This window comes from Rhipicephalus sanguineus, chromosome 2, assembly GCF_013339695.2.
Source record: "Rhipicephalus sanguineus isolate Rsan-2018 chromosome 2, BIME_Rsan_1.4, whole genome shotgun sequence".
Taxonomy (NCBI): Eukaryota; Metazoa; Arthropoda; class Arachnida; order Ixodida; family Ixodidae; genus Rhipicephalus; species Rhipicephalus sanguineus.
In genome coordinates this window covers 147789003-147812813 of record NC_051177.1, presented here as the reverse complement: position 1 = coordinate 147812813, position 23811 = coordinate 147789003, and the positions used below count along the sequence as shown (strand labels likewise).

Genomic DNA, 23811 nt, shown 5'->3' with positions numbered 1-23811 from the left:
GTACAATGGTACCAAACTCATGAAGCTCGTGAACTCATGAACCGTGAACTGATGAAACACATGAACCGAAGACGTGAGCCCCCTAATTGAGTTTGTTGTAACTGTACCAAGCGCACGAACCTCGTGAACTCATGAACCGTTAACTCATGAACCGTTAACTTATGAATCCATGAACCGTACAAGTGTGAGCCCCCTAATCTAGTTTGCTACTAGTCTACCAAACTCCATGAGGCGACCCACTTCTTCGACAGCTCGAACACTTTCAGCGTGGAGATGAAAGCGCCTGACAGCTGGTGGTTCCACTTTTCTATAATTTTAAGCCTCTGTAATGTCGTCGCTTTTTTTTATTTTCCTTTCTTTTCTAGTAATGAAAGGTAGATGCGCTGCCGTGCTTTCAGTCAGTTGGCAGAACTGCGGTGAAAACCGAATTTGTGCTTTTTTTTCCTTCCCTCTCACTCTTCGTCCCTCTCTTTCTCACAAACACAAGGGCACAATGCGTCCGAGTCAAACCCAACGCGACCGGACCGTACTGGAATGAAGACGCTCCGCACAGAATAAAGACAGCCGTATTTATAACGGGCGCACAAGGAAAAAACAAACCAGCCGAGAAACAAAAGCACGACTATAAAGGCATGCAGCGGTAAAAACAAGAGCAAAGTAGGAAGGAGCCACTAAGCGAGCATTCGTGACTCTGCTGTAGCAGCTCCCAGAATATGTGTTCTATGCCGCGCCGACCCCTTCCGGCTTTGCGGTTCGTTTCACGAAGAAAGCTCGACGCTCTCCTTCGACGCCCATCTTCATCCTCACTCTTTCTTTAAGCCTTTCTTAAGTACACCCCCGGACGTATATAGGCCTGACGCGCGCAGATATCTTTCTCACTTAGCTATGCGTCTACCGCAGTCCTGACGTGGACGCATGCAGTGTGTGGTTGGGAAGTGATGAGACTGTGTATAGTGAGTGTTCGTGACTGCTGTCAGAGTGGACTTCGCGGTTTGTCATCTCTGACATGACATTGGACGGCTTTTCTTTACTTCCGCCGGAAGAGAACGCGCGTTTTTTAAGGCAAAAGAAAAAAATATACATGGTGTGAGCAATCAGAGATACGCGAAGCACTATACTTTCCCCCGTCGAACGCATTTCACGTCTTTCTCGCTGTCACCTTGGCGTCATAACAGCGTCGAAGATGGAAGGTTACCCGTTGTAACATTGCTGCACTGGAATTCATTTCGGTGACAGAAAAGTGGCTTTAAAAAGAGGAGACCAGGCAGACGCCGGCACAGGATAGTGGTCGAAGTCAAGCGATCCGTGGCTTTGTAGGAGACCTGCTGGATTACATTGCTACGGTACACTTACTGACCAGCTCTGTTGGATTATGGTTTGAGTTACGCGAGTACACTGTGAAGTCCCGTCCACTGTCTACAGCAGGAGCGTAGCCAAGGGGGAAGGGGGGTTCACCCCCCCCCCCCCCTTCCCGAAAATTTTCAATTTTGCTTGCGTATATATGCACGCACACATACAGACGCACGCACGAACATACATAAGGTATGGTTGAACCCCCACCCCCACCCCCCGAAAAAAAATTCTGGCTACGACCCTAGTCTCCAGGACTAGTTACCCTTAGGAGCTATAAATATGACTATGCATATGAACTGTGAATCATCTAGCCTCATGTCTGTCTCTCTTGCCCCTTATTTCCCACCCCATGTGAAGGGTAGCAAGCTGGACAAAGTACAGTTAACCCCCCTGCCTTTCCTACGTACCCCACCTCTCACTGTTTGGGATGACAGACAGCGGGCGCTGTCAGGATCGGTCCAAAAAGTACCCATCTTTGATTCTACAATCTCTGGAACCGGTCCAACTTACTCATCTACGCCGTCTACGAAAAGTTCTCAAGGGAAGAGTCAAATAAGAAACAAATCCTCGTGCTTACTTTTTCTTGACATCTAATCTTTCTCGTCTCGTTGAGAAGACAAAGGATCCCTGTGGACGTACGCTGGAAAGTTATATTGGACGGTTTGAGGAGGCGTCGCGGAACGAATCTGGAGTCGGCGAGGCCTAACGGTCGGTATAGTTAGTAAATGGAGCACACGCCCTGAAGCTTACAGGCTGCAGCCTCAGCCGACTCCGGAAGCGAGCCCGCGTGCGTAGAAACAAAGGGGGTGTGTTAACGCGTTTGCCTTTGTGGGTCGAACGGGACCGATTGTTTTGGCGTCGTCGCGTCGCCATTGTAATTGCTCGCAAAGGCCTTCTTTTATTATTTTTCTTTTGTTTTTGCCCGAGGCGTTCACGAAGAGTAACGGCGGCAAACTTTGGGCGAGAAAATTAGGAAATAAATAGACAGTTCGGTCGCTTTTTTACGGAATAAATGAGCTGTGCAGTTCTCTAACGACTTCCTGTTGCGTGGGTTGATTTCTCCACTCTTAAGAGCTCTCAGAGAGAAACAAAAAAGGATCTCGTTCTGCATTTTTTTTAATTTGTCCGTTCCCTGAAGCGTCTACAGTACCGAGAAAGAATACGGTCTCTATGCAGCTGGTCTGTGTACGCTGTGCAGCCTGTATCTTTCACGCTATGACACGGATACTGCGAGCTTCCCACGTTCATAATTCTAGAACGTTAGAAATGCAAAAGCTTTGCATCATGGAAGTCGCTCGCCACGATGTTCATTTAATAGATTCCGTCGCCTTGATACACTGTTCGCAGAAAAATTAACAAAGAAAACATCCTTTCTCGAGAACTTCGGTTTCTTGCCGCCGCAAGTTAAAGGGACACTAAAGAGAAACCGGAAGTTGATCTTCGATGGTAGATTATCTTATTACGATTATAACGGTACCATTGTTACGGCGAGCAGACCTTTCGTAAGCGAGAAAATAGCGAAAAACAAAATGTGGGTGGCGACGCCACCTTGAAGTTTCCGCACTATTTGCCGTGACGTCACATGTTTTGAAGGCGCCTACTAGGGACTACGTAGTTCGTATTCGGTAAAAATGAAGTACATTGTCCTCTGAGGGGGCCATAGACTTAACATACAAAGTTTGGGGTAATTTTGTCGAGCCAATGGAGCCAAAATACGATAAATACACTTTGAAATCAATGACGTCACTGCGGGGAGATTTCGGCGCGAAATTTAAAAATGAAACTTTGAACTTTATTTTCTCCTCTATTAATAAACATATGATGGCGAAATTAACGGCATTAGAGTTCTCAGAGCACAATTTATCGATCTAAACCGATTCATTGTTTCTCTTTAGTGTCCCTTTAAGTGAACGTGTTCCTCTGTTTAGCGAATGGTAACAGAGTTTATTTCTCGAGTTCATGTTTTCTTTGTGTTTGTTTTGTTAGTCGATATGAACATGTGGAGAGAAGTTGCACCAGAAAGTTATCCACTCATAACCAGTTTAGCAACGGGAAACAATTTGCAACGCGAATAATTAGCAAGCGCACTGGTGTGTGTATACACGTGGTCGACCATTGACCCTGTATCTTCCTTTTCTGCCCCGACACAACAGGAGTGAGCCGTCGGCGGCGGAGTCAGTGGGCGAGGAGGCCAGCACCTCAGAGGCGACCATGATCAGCCGGCGGAAGATCCTCTCCCGGTCCCGGGACGAGTTGAACGTGGACTTTACCGTCGATGACGAAGAGGACGTCTGGTACCAGAAGGAGAAGCTCTTCAAGGTGCGTAACTATATAGGCCTATCGTCAACAGCATCCTTATGGGTGTTCATTCCTCTTTCGCTCGCGTTTGCGTTAGTCAACAGGAAACGACGCTACACCGTCGGCATATGCGATCTTTGGCGAAGCGCGTCGTCTGTTGCAGGTTTCCTATATGGGTGTATCCTGCTGCGTTTACCGTTAACCGAGTCTATGTTTATTAAATGCGAAGCATTTCTTAGCGAACCTCTGGCACTTTGAGCGTTTCTATCTACGTATCTATCTATCTATCTATCTATCTAGCCGCCTACGTCTGGGTGCTCTCATGATCGCCTCCTTAACTTGGTGTAGACCAAAATTTGCATGCGAGGGTAAGAGGATTTGACGAATATGATTGCCGGGTCATGACATGAATAACATTAAAATCCTGTCGCGTACGTCAACCATAGCTCGGCACACTCACTCATGAGTGCACTCACTCACACTCACTCACACTCATTTGAACGTTGTGAGTGTGAGTATGAGTGAGTACTCATGAGTGTGAGTGGACGTGAGTGTGAGTATGAGTGAGTACTCATGAGTGTGAGTGGACGTGAGTGTGAACGTGAGTGAGCACTCATGAGTGTGAGTGGTCGTGAGTGTGAACGTGAGTGAGCACTCATGAGTGTGAGTGGACGTGAGTGTGAACGTGAGTGAGCACTCATGAGTGTGAGTATTCGTGAGTATGAACGTGAGTGAGCACTCATGAGTGTGAGTAGTCGTGAGTGTGAACGTGAGTGAGCACTCATGAGTGTAAGTGGACGTGAGTGTGAACGTGAGTGAGCACTCATGAGTGTGAGTAGTCGTGAGTATGAACGTGAGTGAGTGCTCATGAGTGTGAATGGACGTGAGTGTGAACGTGAGTGAGCACTCATGGGGGTGAGTAGGCGTGAGTGCGAACGTGAGTGAGTACTCATGAGTGGGAGTAGATGTGAGTATGAACGTGAGTGAGGGCTCATGAGTGTGAGTGGACGTGAGTGTGAACGTGAGTGAGCACTCATGAAGGTGAGCAGGCGTGAGTGTGAACGTGAGTGAGTACTGATGAGTGTGAGTAGATGTGAGTATGAACGTGAGGGAGTACTCATGAGTGTGAGTAGATGTGAGTATGAACGTGAGTGAGTGCTCATGAGTGTGAGTGGACGTGAGTGAGTACTCATGAGTGTGAGTAGGAATGAGTATGAACGTGAGTGAGTGCTCATGAGTGTGAGTGGACGTGAGTGTGAGTAGGAATGAGTATGAACGTGAGTGAGTGCTCATGAGTGCGAGTGGACGTGAGTGTGAACGTCAGTGAGCACTCATGAGGGTGAGTAGGCGTGAGTATGAACGTGTGTGAGTGCTCATGAGTGTGAGTAGTCGTGAGTTTGAACGTGAGTGAGCACTCATGAGGGTACTATTAGTGTGAGTAACTGAGTACACTCTAAGAAAAAGAAGAGTCAAAAGAGGGTCACGGCCGCGTGACTCTCTTCGGGTGTCCATTTGATCCCTTTTGGAAGGTAGATGAGAGAAAGAGAGCATTTGGGCTGGAGTCACGGGACTCTCCTAAAGCGCGTTTCGATTGGCTTCCGCGATGAAGGCGCAGTCGTATGCGCCATACGTATCGCGCGTTTGCCGTTCGGCGCCGTTCTGACGCTGTGGCTCGCCTCCCTCGCCGACGGAGCCAGCCGGGCTGGCGCCGCGCCTCGGCCTTCTCTCTCAGTTTGCTCGGTCTCTTGGAATGCGTTGTGCGTTGCGTCGGTTGCACGGGTTGCGTCAGTTGCCTGTCGTGCATGTTTTGTGTTCGATCAAAAATGCGCATCTTCGGTGGCGTTGACGCCAGGCTCCGTGCTCGAAGTCACGCTAGGAGGGCGGAATATTCATGGAGCAGCGGACACTAACAACGTGCGCCCGTTAACGGTGAGTGTACTGCTTTCGTAGGTACTAATTATACAGCTTTAGCTGGGCGTCTGCAGCAGCTCTGCGGAAGTTATCTGCCAGCCATTTCCAACAGCAGCCTGCGTCCGCGGGTCTGTTGCGGATGCCGTTATGCGCGTTGCTGTACAAGCTCCCATAAAATGAGCGATGCAAACTATCATCAAGGGTCATCTTTTGCTGATCGCACATTGTGTCTGCACTGCTGAAGGTGCAAGATGTCGTTTGGAGATGCGCTTTAGTTTACTTCATAATAACATTTCTATCAACCATGAGTGTGCAGCATGCTTCCGCGCGTGGGAACGTAAAAAAAAGCCCGTCTACAGAACGCTTAGACGCACTATATATTATGGTTTTTCTAGGCTTAAAGACGCTAGTTTGAGGTACAGACATAGAAGGATGCTTCCAACACGTACGCGTTGGTCACTTAAGTGGGACACGCCTCGCCGGTAAGGTGAAAAAGCGATAGACTTTCGACGGCGCGCGTTGTTGCGGTCGCCGCCGTGCACTTTTTTCCTTGGTTTCTGTTTGCTGTTTTCATGGTTCGCCAACATCTGCGATGACGCTGTAACAGAATCAAGTGAGTTTACGTGATTGTGGGAGTTATGTGCGCCAATTATAGCATATGACATGTTTGATCTCGACGTAGACGGCGTCCGCGCGCGCTGCGTGTCGTTCGGGTGCTCGTACTCGAATGTGTTTGCTGAGTATTTAAAGATGGGTTACGTTTGTAAAACATGCGGTCTGTAACCGCTCACGGCGTGCCCCTGACTGCCGGAGGATGTGCTTGGGTGTCGGAATACGCTGGCGCAAAGAAGTGCTTATTCTGAAACCAAATTTTGAAGCGATTTCTCAGAAAAGATTTGCTTTCATTCGTGCATAGCCAGTGCCGACGCGACGGCGACGTCTTCGACACGCTAGCCGATCAAAACGCGCTGCAAGAGTGACAACTGACTCTTGCAGAAAAGTTAAATATCATTTTCTGATTCTACCTTCCAAAAGGGGTGAAATGAATTACCGAAGAGAGTCGGTTGCCGTGACCCCCTTTTGACCTTTTTTTTTTCTTAAGTGTAGCACTGTTTCGACTATTAATTTTCCTGAGACCGGTGACGTGTGCAACACCACCACGAGCAACCTTTTTGCTAATACTAGAGAAATTAAGAGTCCGCCGCGGTGGCGTAGCGGACGGTGCTCGGCTGCTGACGCGAAGGTCGCGTGTTACGACCCCGGCCGCGGCGGTCGCATTTCGATGGAGGCGTGGTGGTAGATGCCCGTGTACTGTGCGATGTCAGTGCACGTTAAAGAACACCAGCTGGTCAAAATTTCCGGAGCCCTCCACTGCGGCACGCCTCATAATCATATCGTGGTTTTGGCGCGTTAAACCCAGATATTATTATCAGAGAAAATAAGTGAGCGCTCAGCAACAGTAAATGATTTCGCCAACTAACATAGTGGTGTTCCAGTTTCTACAGTCTACTAATTATACTTGATCACTGGAGTTGGTAATACTGACGCGTTGTCGTTTCTTTATTATTTTTTATAGTTTTGGAGAATTTACTTAATGCTTGCCTTCATGATTTACCTTCAAATTGTTGTTTCGTAAATCAGTGTGGTTAAGGTATTGTTCATCATTCCACGTCCATATTTTCTTCTTGTTCTAAAGCATCGTCTGATTTGTCAGGAAAAATCCTAATTTTTTTTTTATCCTGACTATATCCATCTTGGCCTGTCTCTTACCGGTTTACTTTACTTTATTTCTCTTCAGATTGAGCGCAATTTTCGGCATCACTAATCACTACATTTTACTTTGGCTATAGCGAAAATATTTCACGTTGATACTCCGCAAAGTGCGAAAACTAAAAGCCGAAAATGACATCACAGGACAACCTGTATCTGTGCCAGTTCGTAGTCCGTAGATGTCGAGCTAATCCGTAAGTTTACTTCTTTCATAATACTTTCTCACGCATCCCAGACTTCTCACATGTACTTAAAAGCGAAAATTGTAGAAAAAAAAAGACGCGATCATTCCGTGCGTTACGGCCTCTGTCTTGACGTCGCGACAATATGATAAAGAAGTTTTGGCTACCTCAGCACGATGGCTTTGAAGGAACCGAGGGATCGTGAATATCCTAGAAACCAGGAAAAAGATTCACAGTGCCCCTGATGCATTCTCCTAAGACGGCTTGAATACCAAAGCCATCGGGTGCGACTATTTTACATTGCAATTTATATCGCACAAGCGCCGCTTTGCTTTTTCTTTTTCACACGAAGGCCGCAAAGGCAAAGGTAGCGCACAGTTCCGCGCTTTAGCGGTCACTAGGTTTTTTGAGCCAGCCTTTCGTGCTTCGCGTGAGACATAAAAGGCTTCCTTCATAAATTATAAGTTTGTGATGACCTTTTGATCCTTGCGCATAATGAGGTAGGTAGGTAATGAACTTTAAAATATTTAGAGTCCAACGAGGAATCACTGACCCGGGCTAGGCCTCCAGGAGCCGTCGTCCGGGGAACATCGTGCGACGTCCTCGGCGATAGCCCTGGCTCGCTGGACAGCCCAGATTTGGTCCACTAGATGTGGGCTGAGAAGGGCGGCTCGCCACCAATCAGCCAGTCGTCATGGGGTACACACTCCCTCGTCCAGGTAGTGGCGGCGAATACCGCACTCGCACTTCCAAAGTGTGTGTGCCATGTCGGCTGTCTCGTGCCCGCACCACGGACAGCCGGGTGACGGGTGGAGCGACGGACACAGCCTGTTCAGATGCCGGGGATATTCGAATGTGTCAATTTGCAGACGTCTCAGGTCAGACGCCTGAGACCTCTCTAGCTGCTTGTGGGGTGGCGTTTTCCTGTAGTGGCTGAAGATCTCGTGGTACGTGACCATGATGTCCTTGCAGTCCTGTAAGGCTTCGGGGTCTGTTATGATCGTCGCAGAAGAATGTCCTCCAACCTTGGGTGCCTCGCCATCGACGATGTCTCGCACAGCGGTGGCCCTTTCGTCCACGTCGCGGCGGGTTAGCGGTCTCGCGACGCGGTGGGCGCGCTTAATGTGGTTCGACGGGAGGTCGGGTCTTTGTTCGTTGCCAAGCTCTCCCACATGCGTGGGGAACCACTTGAGAGATTTGGTGGTGATAGCGCAGGACTTGAAGTCCACGACTCTGGCGTTCAGCATGTGCGCCGCCTCGACGAAGACCCATCCCTTGGTAAAGTTTCGCACCACCGTCTTGGCGTCACTCACGACAAGTGTGTCCTCGTTGCCACTATGGAGTATTGCTAGGGCTATGGCCATTTCTTCTGCCGCCTCGGACGATGGCAGCCTCGCCGGTCCCGTGGCGGTGGTCGACAGGAGCGCATAATGAGATGATGTATTTCCCGTGGTCTCGTGTGTGTGTGTGTGTGTGTGTGTGTGTGTGTGTGTGTGTGTGGTGTGTGTGTGTGTGTGTGTGTGTGTGTGTGTGTGTGTGTGTGTGTGTGTGTGTGTGTGTGTGTGTGTGTGTGTGTGTGTGTGTGTGTGTGTGTGTGTGTGTGTGTGTGTGTGTGTTTAATGATAGGGCTTGTACATGGACGAAGGAAAAGGACTAGGAGGGAGCGTCACATGGCATTACAGGTCACTTTTCCCGCTTGATGAGGCATATAAGACTTTCGCCTTAATACGAATAACTTTATATGAAGTACACCGATTCAATGTACTAGATACACATTTTTATGGCGTAATGCAGACGTTCATACTGCGTCGTCAACTCGCCATGTCTCAAAAGCGGCATAATCCAAGGATTAACGCGGCCGCTGGTGTGGCGCACAGAAATCACAATGTGGGACAAGGCCGATCAGCGCTGTGGTTGTGTGCTTCTTCCTCGACGTCGTGATTGTGCGCTGGATTTTCACTGTGTTCGCCGACAAAACAAACCTAAGCATTCAATGCTATATTGGTCGAGCAGCGTGCAAGCACAATGCACTTCAGGGGCGAGAAGGGGGGGGGGGAGAAAATTGTCCCTGATATAGCGGCGGAGCATGCTTATGCATGGCTTGACATTTTGTACAAGCTATTCCTACCCGACCCCCGCTCTTACCTTCGTGATTGTGTCCTGGCCCTTGTGGGAATAAATTTTCGTGGCTGCGGCTCGTTAGCTGACGTGAGTATTAAACCCCTGGCATAAGTAGTGAAAGTGGAGTAAGCAAATAAGCGCCCCGTACATTTGCTGTTTGGTCAGTCGACGAAAATGAAAAGTTATACGCTAAAAGGTCGTTATTCACTCTTCGTTAATTCGGAAAATCGGATAATTCGGACGTGTTCGCTGGTCGCGGCAAGCTTATGCATTGTTTAATGGTATCAAACTCTTGTTAATTCGGTCATATTTGCCCGCAACCCGGTTAATTCGGACGAATCCTCGGAGCACACCAAGCAATCCGAGGTTCGACTCGGAGTTCGACTCACAGGAGGAAAAACGGCATTCGCGAACAACTCAAACGGCTGCGGTCCTTCATAAAGGCGTGGTCGCCGTCCACGATCTAGCCATAATCACGTTGTTGGCGACAAAGACTTCGACGGCTGCGGCCCACTTGCTTTGTCTTCGATTTTGCTCGGCGCACGCGAACTGCGTGGGTGATATATCTATGATCGCGTCCATAGCGCCAGCGGCGACTGCGGGTCAAAGCTGCGACAAGCAGTAGTTTCGTTTTCGCCGCGTCGCTTCAGAACTGTGTAGTAGCCATTCATTATTGTGCATTAGCGAGCCAGGTTTATTCAGCAGCGGATGCTCTGCCGAGCAGTTTCGTTTCGACTGTGGGCGCAGGCCGCGCACGCGCCTTCGGAACTGCGTGGTCGCTATGATCGTGTCTTAATTTAGCAACCGCACTTTCGTTCACAGCGGATGCGGCACTCAGTAGCCTCGTTTTGACTTCGGGCAATGCACGCGCAATGTCACGCAACTCGAACATAGTGGAAGCTGTTGAAGGTGAAGAGATTCAGCCGCAGTGCGCATGCTGGTATAAATTAAGGTTGCGACATCACGATGAACGAACGATCATTTGTCGATAATTTTTCCGGCGCAGAAGTTATCTTCACGTGCGCGTGGTGGCGGTGGCGGTACGTAATAAGGGAGGGGGGCAGATCACGTTTAGCGTTAAGACACGGCTGTCTTGAGCCGCGGTCACATTGTGAACGGAGTTGCGAATGAAGAAATTTGCGGCATTTGCATTGCTTTTATGCCAGATATGTACCATGAATTTAAGTGGTCATCAAGAAAATGCGAATGCATTGATGTAATAGACACTTGTTTATTGTTTCCTTGATACTTTCGATAATTCGGCATTTCGTTAATTCGAACAAATTTTCCGCGGTCCCGACATCCCATATGACATCCCCTGAGCAATGTATGGGTAGAGGGGCCTTCGTCAGGGAGTTGCACCTGCTTTTAGCCCCTTCATCCCAGACAATGTCTGTCTGAATAAAGTTCAAATAAAAAAAATAATACATATACATAGCACATTTCCCTTGAACCAGTGTTAACATCCGCGGTTTGTTTCTGAGACTATCCATTACAATCTTACAAATCTGCACGTTCGGATATAACGAGAATATATGAGAGATGATCATCTTAGATGCGAATGCATACAAAACTTTTGTCCAGTGTGACAGAGAGATGTGAATGAGACCCGGCGAGGTTGAGTAGGTGTGAGTAAAGTCCCTAGATTTTTCCCTGTTCTAGGAACTTTAGGTGGGAGTGGTAATGATCGAAGATGGCAGCTATTGGACGTGTAAACGCGAGTATCTGTGAACGGGAGTGTACTTCAATATGGACATCAGGGGCCGCATGTGAGTGTGAGTAGAGCGGAAAGCATGGCATGTTCATTCATGCGTAGACTCATTTCAAAGGTGTGAGTGTGAGTATGAGTGAGTGACGAGGGATATGAGAAGGCATGAGTATGAAGGCAACATACGAGTGTAATAGGTGTGAGTATGAATATGAGTGAGTACCCATGGGAGTGAGTAGACATGAGTGAACGTGAGTACAAATGGCTGTGAGTAGGTGTGAGTATGAACGTGAGCACCGGTGTGAGTAGGAGTGAGTCAGTACTTACCAGTGTGAATGGGTCGGTGAGTACCGATGGGTATGAGCAGGTATGAGTATAAACGTGAGCGAGTGCCCATAAGTGTGAGTACCCTTGAGTGTGAACGTGAGTACTTATGAGCGTAAGTGGGCGTGAGTATGAACCTGAGTGAGTGCCTATGAGTGTGAGATGGCGTGAGTGTGAACGTGAGTGAGTACGAGTAGATGTGAGTAAGAGCGTAAGTGCTATGAGTGTGTGTACGTGTGAGTGTGAACGTGAGTGAGTAGGTATGATAGTCAGTGCACGTGAGTATGAACGTGCGTGAGTACCAATGAGTGTGAGAGGCGTTACTGAAAGTGAGTGAACACTTATGAGTGTGAGCGGGCGTGAGTATGAACACGAGTGACTACCAATGGTCGTGACGTGTGAGCATGAACGTGAGTGAGTGCCTATGAGTGTGAGGAAGCGTGAGTATGAACTTCAGTGGGTGTGAGTGGGCGCGAGTATGGGCGTGAGTATGCCCATCAGTTGGTGTTGGTGGGCGTGAGTATGAACGTGAGTGAGCGCCTATGAGTAGGAGTAGGTGTGAGTATGAACGTGATTGAGTACGTATGACTGTGAGTAGGCGTGAGTATGAACGTCAGTAAGTGCCTGTAAGTGTGAATAGGAACTTGAGTGAGTGTCTATGAGTGTAAGTAAGCGTAAGTATGAACGTGAGTGAGTGCCTATGAGTGTGAGTAGGCGTGAGTATGAACGTGAGTGAGTGCCTGTAAGTGTGAGTATGAACGTGAGTGAGTGCCTATGAGTGTGAGTAGGCGTGAGTATGAACGTGAGTGAGCGCCTATGAGTGTGAGTAGGCTTGAGTATGAACGTGAATGAGTGTCTATGAGTGTGAGTAGGCGTGAGTATGAACGTGAGTGAGTGTCTATGAGTGTGAGTAGGTGTGAGTATGAACGTGAGTGAATGCCTATGAGTGTGAGTAGGTGTGAGTAGGAACGTGAGTGAATGCTTATGAGTGTGAGTAGGTGTGAGTGTGAACGTGAGTGAATGCCTATGAGTGTGAGTAGGCGTGAGTATGAAGGTGAGTGAGTGCCTGAGTGTGATTAGGTGTGAGTATGAACGTGAGTGAATGCTTATGAGTGTGAGTAGGTGTGAGTATGAACGTGAGTGAATGCCAATGAGTGTGAGTAGGCGTGAGTATGAAGGTGAGTGAGTGCATATGAGTGTGAGTAGGCGGGAGTATGAACGTGAGTGAGTGCCTATGAGTGTGAGTGGGCGTGAGTATGAACGTGAGTGAGAGCCTATGAGTGTGAGTAGGCGTGAGTATGAACGTGAGTGAGAGCCTATGGGTGTGAGTAGGCGTGAGTATGAACGTGAGTGAATGCTTATGAGTGTGAATGGGCGTGAGTATGAACCTGAGTGAGTGCCTATGAGTGTGAGTGGGCGTGAGTATGAACGTGAGTGAGCACCTATGAGTGTGAGTAAACGTGAGTATGAACGTGAGTAAGTACCTATGAGTGTGAGTAGGCGTGAATATGAACGTGAGTGAGTGCGACGGCTGAAAAAATTGGGGTGAGTGAGTGTTAGTGAGTATTCTCTTACAGTGCCGACCTATGACGTCAACAAACCCTTTCCACTAGACACATCTGGCACATACCAGTTTACCATGGGCCGCAGTGTACGGGTATGCGCCACAGGTGATTGACAGTTTATATCTACCCAGGAATGGCGAGAAGAGACATTGGTTACTTAAATGCTAAAGCGTTAAGGAAAACCAACATCGGCAGCGTTGACGCAACAAATGGAAAGAATGAAAGTTAGGATCCCAGCAGGAATCGAACCCAAGCATTCTGCGTGGTAATCAGGTATTCTACCACTGAGCCACGCCAGGTCTATAAATTGGTTTGGAAAAACAGCCTACGCTGGCGTAATATCGGTGCAATGTCAATTGTGGTTGTGGTGCTGGCTATCTAATTTTACAAGAAAGCAATCAACACTACATGATACTCCTACGATGTCTACTCCTACGATACAGGCGTCATATCAGATTAACGTCTCGATTCCAGTGTTGGCTCCCCTTTTATAGCTGTCTAATCAGCACTACATTTGTATACCTATCATTCAGCAAGCTATATTGAAGGATTGCTCGACCCCGGAGGAATACATTAACGAAAGTTACATATGATATCCACATCACCGCACCGTAAAGTGCACTTCGTCCACCAGAGCGACGCAGTGTCCTCTTCATTTCTTAGGCCTCATGCTGACCGAGGATGATGCCAGATTGATTGACAGCCGCGTTGTAGACTAGGCTACGCAGGCCACATACGCCCAGGTATACAGTCTACGAATACGGCAAACACCATCCACTCATGTTGGTCTACGTAGCACTATCCAGGCCTACCAGCCTCGAAGGCCTATACCTTACCAACGCGATGGGTGGCTTCAGGTTCCGACATGTCGCCGGTTCTGTCGACAGACAATTTGTGGACGAAATGACCGCGGCATCCACGAATTCCAACAGCTCTACTATACCACACACTTCACTACACATCGACCCCTCGTCACCACGATCACGACCGGATTCTATAACAAGTCATGACCAGCTGCTGGTGCTCACTAATCACGGTGATGATACCCTTGTTCAAGAACTGTCAAGAACTTCTCGCAGACATGTACACGAGTTCGTGAAACATGCGTGCGTTCTCGGAACACGTATAAGCACTACATATAAGCTTACTGCTTCTGGTGTTGGTAATACCCACGTTGCATACCCAACCGTAAACAACTGGTTATATAACACATATGCGGCACTTCAACATATATATGTGTGCGTATAAAATTTATACAAATCTTTAGCGTCATTTTGTAACGTGTCGCTCAGTAAAACAGTTACGCCACAGTCTCCTACCCGCCGCATGCTTCGCATAACATCGACTCCCATGGTACGTGGGATCTGCCGAATTTTTGCCTTTGTTTTTTTTTTTTTTTTGTCTCTTCGCGAATGGATAGCGTGTGCAGCCATCATAAACTGGGTGAAAAAAGAAGAAAATACGGCACCCGCTGTGCTCTATCTGGGTCCCTAAAATATTATTATTGCTTAGTTTGACAAGTGTACCTGATGCATGCGTGGCGAATACAACTGCACTATGGTAGCTTTTATGAGAATGCTCTCCCACGATATTCAAGCTGAACATGCCGAGCAGCTAGCATTTCTATAGAACCTTTATTATCGCTTCGGAAGTTCACACACCTGAACTCCCGCTCTGTGACGCCATCAGCCCTAATGGCACCCGCTGCACCATAGGCGGTCCCGCCGAGCCAGAAAGCTCATTTCTCAGACGGACCTTGTAACTTCTCAATTGCCATCGGCGTTGCTGAGATCGTGTATGTCGCTACCATTTAAAAAGGCCCGCAGTATACAATTGATATACTCTACGGATACATACAGCACCGCGTTGTGGATATCGTGCTACGGGTCGTTGAGAGCCGGCTTAGCGCTTCGTTCCTTGCTCCTGTTGTTGCCAGTGTCCTCAAAATGATTTTAATGTCCCCCTTAATTGCCCCCCGCATTGAGCACTTCGTGCCCGCCGAGCGGGGCCGCGGTATAACGCACTGCGCACGCGCAGTATTGGCATACACGAGGCGACCCCGCAACGTCTCATACCTTCACAGCGGTCGCAGCCACGAAAAGCCGTTCGAGCGTGGACGATTTGCTCCTATCACGCCGTTGCCCGATCACGATTGCTACAAACGACGAGTTCCGCGGAGAAAACAAACACATAGATAAACGAAGGAATCGACGAATAACAAGAAGAAAAAAAAACTTGGAAAAACCGCGGCGTGAAGACGTGTAAGAGGAGTGGTTGAAGGCACCCCGAAGTGAACGGTGACCTACTGCGAGCACGCCAGGGCGTACCGCAGGTTCATGATGCAAATTCGCGCCCGGCGTTCACGACTCTACGGGCGGCGCGAGGCCTTCACGATCTCTCGTTTGGCGCCCCTTCGTATCGTGATCACGTCGAATATGAGAGAGCCGCGTCTGTATACCCCATAGCTCGCGCCTTTTCTGATGGTTCCAAGGTCCCTCGCCTCTCATATCCGTTCTGTATAGTGTACTTTGTCACGCTCTTGTTGTTAAGGTATTGGAGCGGTCGCTCTGTAGTAGCACCATTCCGTTATCTCGGCATCTGCACACCTCTTACTCTTATCTGGATCCACGGCCACCGAAATAGGCTACCGAAAACGCATCAAGCGGGGCCCTCTATAAGTTTCTGGCGCTTCGCAAGGGGCATACATTTATTATGGCTGACCGCTGAATTCTTGTGCCCTGCGTGAAGCGTATATAGATTAAGAGTGGCTCCTCACCGAGGAGTTGCTTGAATCACGCGTTGAGACGCTCCTGCGAAATTTATTTCGTGTTCCGACACGCCTAATGTGAGACCTGGTTGACAGAACTTATCGGCAACGTTGAATCGCTTTGTTCTCAGAGCGTCCGCTCGATTAGAAGTTGTGATTAAGAGAAAGTCGTGACTGTCCGTTGCTTGCACGAGCCCGTCTTTTGCACCGTTCGTCGTCCGACGCAGATAGTGGCGTAACATTCACGGCCTTATGCGACTACCGGTTTTCCTTTTTCCCTGATAAGGAACAAGCATTGTTTAGTTGCATGAGCGAGTTTAGTTGAACAGAATTCTTCGTTATTTCCTTGTGTGGAGTATAGCACTGAAAAGAAACATGCCAACTAAGTTACCGAGTCCTTTCACAATACTAATGGCCTAATCACGAATGAAAAAAGGATCACGATTATTTTGCAGACTACCGAACTAACGTGAAAACAAACGCGAGTGCGCTTAATTGTAACGCCGCCGGTCATGTCAAAAGGGGGGGGGACAGGCTATAGTTTGCGATTCGAACATACATGGCAATTGAGACAATGCGGGCTTAGAACCTTGTGAGCAATGTATAGGCTACACACGGACGATGTCACGATCAAAACGCGACTGCAGCCTGATATGTACCAACTGTTACTCCGAATGCTCTTGCGATCACAATCGTCGCTTCATACTCGACCAGAGTTTAGTACACTCCTCTAAGACAGCGTTGTACTCGTAACCACTCAGCACGTTGTCGTTTACGAGCACGTGTCCTCCGTCAGAACTGCCTCAGCCGCCAGCGCCGCACCCTGCGATGACGCCAGTAAGGATGCTGCAGGATGCTGAGGTAGAGGACGCCAGCAAGCGACCGGGGCACGAACTGCGTGCACGAATGCACCTACGTGGTTTCGTAATCTCGGGTGCCCCGCTGTGGAAGGAAGCGCGTTTCGCGCGGAACGTTTGTCACCGTCGACGACGTCGCGAAAAAAATAAAAACATTTACATCGTGCATGCGCGAGCTTCCGCCACTGCGTACAACCCGCCACTAAGACAAGAAAAACGCACGCGTACAAACACAACACATCCGTGCCGTTATGCGCAGTCTGTACGTTTGTGAACGCACGTTCTTACGCCTACGCACACGAGCCCGCCTCGTGATTCGGGGACTCGCAATTAAACCCTGCTTCGTGACGCCGCGTAAGCCGCAGGCACGCGAGCCCGGCGCACGCCGAGGAGAAGCAGCCGGCTCGCTTGCTAGCCGGGCGAGTTGTCTTGCCACAACCGAAGAGCCAAGTGGGTCACAGTCGAAGCCCCGTTGGCCCAATGCGAAGGGCTGAGGAAGGTGCACGGCGGGGTGAGGTCTCGGGGATTACGGCTGATGGACCTTCGTTATCCTCAAGAAAGAAAGAGAGAAAGATCTTGGATTATGGTTGATGAGACTCGTGCTCTCTGTCTCTGTTGCGAAGAACTGGTCGCGTGAGCGTGTAAGAGGCGATCGGAGAACGTTCATTTTCGATGGGGGCCGGGTTCACGCGCAGCTATTTCACCTTTCGACTGGCTGCATGGCAGGCTCTGGCCGCGAACTGAGCGAGGCGGCGCAGTACTCGTTGACCTCCTTGCGTATCGTGAGCAACGGGCGAACAAACGAACGAGGACACGAGTAATAACGGTATAGGAGAATGAGTGGCTCTACGTACGCGTAGGCGGAATGTTAAACGCCGAATTCAGGGCCGGTCTCAGTGTCCTTTGAGGGATCGCCGAGAGAGACCGCGGCAGTGCCCGACCATACGCAAGGACAGTGTGTATATACATAGTGACCTGCGCACATGAAGTATATCCTGAATATTCACGTCCTTTATCAAAATGCAGTAAGGACAACATTGTACGAGATTTTGTCAACACGCGGGGACGGCAGCAAGCTTTTGATTTAGCATAGCGAGTGCAATAAAAAGGAAAAAGGAAACTAAGTTACCATGCCGTGCAGTATAGGTACAGAACCGCCCTTGGATAGCGAAACAATACATCATAAGAAGCCGTTGATTTTTGAACCCCGTGAAAAAGAACAGATAATAGCAAATTAAATAAAAAAGAGCGCAAGTAAAATAATATAAACCCGTAAATAAGGCATATGGCAGCGCACGCCGGGTGGAACGACGAACCCGAACACGAACACAAAAGGACAACACAAGCGCTGATAAGCGCTTGCGTTGTCCAAGCCCCGTAAATAAGCACGCTTTCCGCGTCTTCTTTATCTTGTGTAGCTTTTATTCCTTGGTTTTCGGGTGGCGGTAATCGAAAAATAATAAAGGCTCGCAGTCGAACGTTGTTTACGTTAAGTTTCTTTCCTCTAAAATGCAGCGTTAACGGACTAAACTGAGCAGCATCTTGCAAATGCCGAATTTTCAGTCAACTCCTTTCGACACCGCGGTCACGATTTGTTGTGTCTTTACGTAAGTCCGTTCGTTGCTCGTGTCTTTGTTTGTGTGTTTTCCTTATATCTTTCATATCAGATATCCTAGCGGGTCTCGTGCATACGAGGGTTCCGATAGCGATACACACAAATCGCGTACACAACTTGCCATGGCATGACTGTCCTACATACACATTGCCTTCATCGTTTGAAAGCGAAGAAATGTGCGAGCACGACAACCGGTAGCCACGCATGCGCGGCTTATCCCGTCCGCACTGAAAGTGTGGCAAGGACGCACCGTCCACGAAAATGACCCGTCAAAGTCTCGGTCGCTGTCACGAATACCTGAACAGGATTCTGTTTGTTCGACCCTCGTTATACGGCAGTTCTGACGGGCCCACGGCGCGGCGCCTTCTCGGGAACAATGAAAATCGCGTGCTCTGGTTTGCGACCTTAAACTGGTTTTCACGAGGCCTGTTTTGCGAGAATAAAGCACCGAAAATAATAAAAGCGTACGAGTCGCCTCGAGTAGCGGGCTCGCGTACGCCTAGCTGCGCGCTTCTGTGACAGGTTCCGATCAACGCTGAGGGTGAAAGGCGGTAATTCGAAGCAGGTGTTACGGAGGAATAACAAAGGGAGCCTTGTGACAACATCATGTCCGGAACATTGTATGCAGAGCGATCAGCTCATTCCGGCCGACGTGGAAGTTTTGATGCCCGAGCAGCCCGACACGTTAATGCATGCTCCGACACTGAGGTGCGTCGAAATTGCGTCTGTTGTTACGCGATAAAGGTCACCTTACCTCGGGCTGTTTAACCCGGCTGCCCTATTCAACGCGCTGTGCATTCGTGTGGCTAAAGTCCGACATGCCGAATTATGAAAACAAAGAAGAAAAAAAAGTTAAGAGATTGTGTTCTTGGATTTTACGGGCCGAAATTACGATATGATGATGAGGTGCGCTTTCATGGCGACTTGAGATCAATTCTGACTTCACTGAATTCCTTAAAACGCACCTTCATCCTTCATATAAGTGCAGAATAGTTTTTCGATATGTATGTATGTATGTATGTATGTATGTATGTATGTATGTATGTATGTATGTATGTATGTATGTATGTATGTATGTATGTATGTATGTATGTATGTATGTATGTATGTATGTATGTATGTATGTATGTATGTATGTATGTATGTATGTATTTACCTACCGTGGTAGCTCGGCACGTAACGTGTCGCGCTCTAAGTTCGAGGGCGCGGGTTCCATTCCCAGCCATGGCGGTCGGATCTCGTTGAGGGCGACGAAACGCAAAGAGCGCCTGTGGGCTAAGATTTAGGTGCACTTTTAAGAACTCTAGGTGGTGAAAATTATCCGGACCCCCTCCACTACGGCGTCTCCCTAAGCCCGAGTCGCTTTGGGATATTAAACCCCACAAGCCAATCAACCGCATGTACACCCAACCGCAAAAGTTCGCGGGAGGCGAGATGTTCGAGAAAGCCACATTCTTCCTCTGTCTGGGAACACAACCTCCAGATAAATGTTCCAGCCTGTAGTTGGCATGACAACAGCCGGGTGGGTTAGAATCATTACGCGCTAACACAGGTTGCATGCGCATTGACTGTGGAGCCAATGTCCCGCAAACATTTGCTGTTGGGTGTACGCGTATGGCGAGCGCATGAATTCCGGCCGTATGCGTTCGGGGAACCAAACTGAAACGAGGCTTGTAAATCACGTCTGGTGGCAAGATAAGTTCGTTGAGTGCAAGGACAGAGTCGATCATTACGCAATGCATCGCTTCGGGATGCCATCTCTCGCGTTGAGGTTGGGCACCGTTCCGCAGCTGACGAGTGAAAACAAATGACGCCGTTGCCGAAAACAGATGTGAATTACGGCAGCGTCTCGTTCTTGCTCTTCGCGAAGACGGTTGTTTTTCTCGTGTAGACCTACCTAGTTGTTTCGTCTTTTTTCTTTTCTTTTTTTTCCCCGTTTGATCAGCGGTAGTCCAGCGGTCTTGTGCTTGGCGAAGTGCCCGCAAGGATCGCTGTGTGGAGCTATTTTACGGCGTCATCCGCGGCTTAATGGACAGATTGCCGGGCACAAATTATCGCTGTTTTGCAGCCGAAGCCAGAACCACTTCGCTAACAGCGAAATTAGTTAAATAAACTGCCTCAGCGCTTCGCTGGTCGAAGGGAAATACTCTCGTATTCCATCCCTCTGCCACTAAACCAATAAGGAGCCAAAATTTGTTAACTCCTCGCTTTTGTTACCTCTTGTTTTAAACTGGCACACGCCATTTAAACGAGACTAAGTCGTTACCGACTCCGACTCTGCAAACGTTATCGGCAACGCGCGCTTACCTTTCTTTTTCCTTTTTTTTTTTGTTTTTCTAAGTGCGGTGAAATGAGCAAGTGCTTTCGAGATAAACAAAAATATACAGGCGAGAAGAGCAAGCATTCCTGATTAAGTTCACTTAAAGACTCAAAACCTGTTAAGGCCCTGTTGCCGGTCCGGAAAGGTTATCTTAAAGGGCCCCTGACAGCCGATTTCTTGTTTGTGATATTTATGTTGTAATAAGTAGGTCTATGTCTTGTAACGACGGAATGACACCGTAAATGCTCCAACGTGATGTCTGATTAATCCTGGCAGCGTTAATTATGGTCATTTTTAGTGTAGGTTCAAAACGCGCGCCGAAAGAGGATAAGAAACTAGCGCCGCGCCGCGGCGGTCGCGCCTCGGGGCACGCGTGATGACGTGCGCTCAGTATTGGGTGACGTCAGCCACGCGCTTGTTGAACTGCCAGTTGGAGAACACACACACGGAGAGCTCACGCTGCCTGCCGACACGTACCGAAGAAGGAGAAGGTGGGAGAGCAAACATGCTTCGCAATATACCACAGTGCATGCACCGCGCATATTTCTGTCTGTGACGTCGACAACACTTGCTTTACCTCTGCAACGTCACAGGGGGCCTACGTCTACGTCATACTAGTGGTTATGTTGATAGGAGTTCAAAATTCAGATGAGCACTCAGGCTTACTTTAAAACCAAATTAAAATATCTTAAAGGCAACGCTCGTCACTCATAATCGGTCAGAAGTGCCCCCGCATGCAGGACTGTCAAACAAGACAAGCATCTCGAGTTTCCAAATTCGGTGTCAGGGGTCCTTTAAGGTAGACGGGGCTGATTTTTTATTTTACTTTTGCTTTTGTTATGTCAGCGTTTCAAATACAGGCGCAAAAAGGAAAGGAAGGAAACGGATTAACGACGTCACATTTTACTAGCCAAGATCTTTTTTGGTTACTCTGCTCGTCTTTCTATTCGTATATGTTTTATCTTCCTATATGCACATATACCCAGCTCTTTACTTAACTGCTTGGCTATATAATTTTACTATCACTTCAGTTGTTTTCAACTGTACAGCTCATTCTCTCCTTATCCAAGCATCGCGGTCTTGGTTATGGGCAGCCTGGGGTCATTACAGATGGGTCTTTGTTATGTGACGGTGACGTGTTATCAGTACCACGCCACGCTATGCGAAGGCTCTTATTAATGAAACACTTTTGCTGTCCTCTCTTTGAAATGCACGTCGATGTCATTGTTAGGACAATAATTGCAGTGTTAACGCCCGTAAACAGGGGACCAGCTCGACAATGTCTCTTCCGTGTGTCAGACGCAAGCTTCACTGCACAGACAAAAAAATATCGTTCCTTTATTGGCTTCAGTTCTTTAATCGTTCACTCTTGTCAGAGCAGAAATTCTCGCTTAACTTTTAGCTGCCTACGAGCGCACCCACCTTCCAGTCTGCGTTCCAGGGGTTAATGTGGACACGACGCGTTGCTTAAGTGTATCCGTTCATTATGAAAAGATACAAAGCAGAGAAGCCGATTTCTGAACTTTTTGATGTCTACACACCAGCGCTTATGTCTCTGCACCCATGTATTTATTCCAAAGAGTGACACTTTGGACTTGTTAGTCAACGTTTGTTACTAGATAGATAAACAACACCGATATGTGGCACAGACGCATAGACGAAGCGGGGAGCGTCAAGCACTTAATCACTCATAAAGCAAAATATAACACAGAGAGACGGACTGGAGTCCAGCGCTTTTCTTAGCAATGGAAAAATTTCCTAGACTGCGCAATACTGCCGCCGTATTCGGTATTGATTAAACAAACGTTCACAGCTGCAACGAAGGAGGCAAAAAAACGGATACAGGTGACCGGCCCCAACGCCCCCCCCCCCCCCCCCCCCCGCCCTTCAACCTTCGCCTTACTGATCCTCCGCCTTATGGCCTTGTTCAGTCGTGGAGTCGCCTCGTGTGCGTGGATCAATAAATTAGCATTTTCCGCGAGATTCCTTTTGATCCGCCGGCCAATTTCTACCGGCGTAACAACGCATACATGAAAGGAGAGAGAGAATTCGTGTGTGGAAAGAAAAAGCGGGGAAGCGAATGTAAAGAGAAAAAGTGTTTGGTCAGCTACCCTACGCTAAGGAAAGTGGAATAGAAGGATGAGAGAGTAAGGGGAAACACGGTAAACCTGTGCTCGCATGCGCGCAGCACTATTCAGCCCGCATAAACAGGTTGGTTGGTTGGTTGAAAAACTTTATTTGGGTCCTGCATGGCGCGTGTCAGAGAGCATAAACAGGTCGTTTTAACAATAGCACAACTACTTTAAATGTCTTCTGAAGCAAGGACGTTGTCCAAATATTGTCACTATGCTCAATGGACGATCATCTTTTTTTTTATTGACATGATGTAAGGTGATGTTCGCGCACAAATAAGGCGCCGGCTATTCCTTAGCTCTTGAAGGTGTCTAACATAGAGCACATACGGATCATCTAATCGCTCGATGCTGATGGTTTTGTACCATGCGCTATCGTTGAGTCGTAGCTCGGGTACTCTACGCTCTCGGAGCGCACATAAACATTCGGCGCGACTGCGGTGCTCCGCGAACAGCCTGTCTTCACCTTCGAGCACTTTCCGTTGTTCCTTTCTCACACCCGTTGTTCCGGCGGACACAGGTGCGACCCCATCTGACACGCGGATAATGGCCACATAAAGCGGGGAGGGTCATCCCAGAAGCCGCGGGTCGTCGATTCACGGCGGCGTACTTGCGAGCGACGCGCGCACTCGGGAAGTGGACCGTGTGTGACGTAATGGGCGGGCGCCGAGACAATGCAGCGGCGGCTCCGGTCCGCTGCGTTTCCTTACGGAAGCCACCCGCGTGCCGCATGCGGCACGGACGTGTGTACGGCTGCCGCTTCGCATCGCGCGCATGCGTGCACGCAAACGAGCGAACGTAGGCGGGAAGCAAGCATACGCGAAGACGACGACTACGTCGTGACGATGGCCCCGACGGGGCATCCGAGCAGGGGCGTTGGCAGAAATT

At 48.7% G+C, this 23811-nt stretch overlaps 1 protein-coding gene across 3 annotated transcripts in view; it reads left to right on the top strand.

Annotated features, from left to right (window-relative positions):
* LOC119383787 (uncharacterized) overlaps window positions 1-23811 on the top strand; it is a 347820-nt gene that overhangs the window by 48652 nt on the left and 275357 nt on the right. Inside the window, exon 2 of one of the 3 annotated variants that reach the window (XM_049412675.1) lies at window positions 3507-3672. The exons of the other annotated variants lie outside the window; for them this stretch is intronic. Coding sequence (XP_049268632.1) covers window positions 3565-3672 — 108 coding nt within the window. The 5' untranslated portion in view covers window positions 3507-3564. The remainder of the gene's footprint in view (window positions 1-3506; window positions 3673-23811) is intronic. 3 annotated transcript variants of the gene reach the window in all.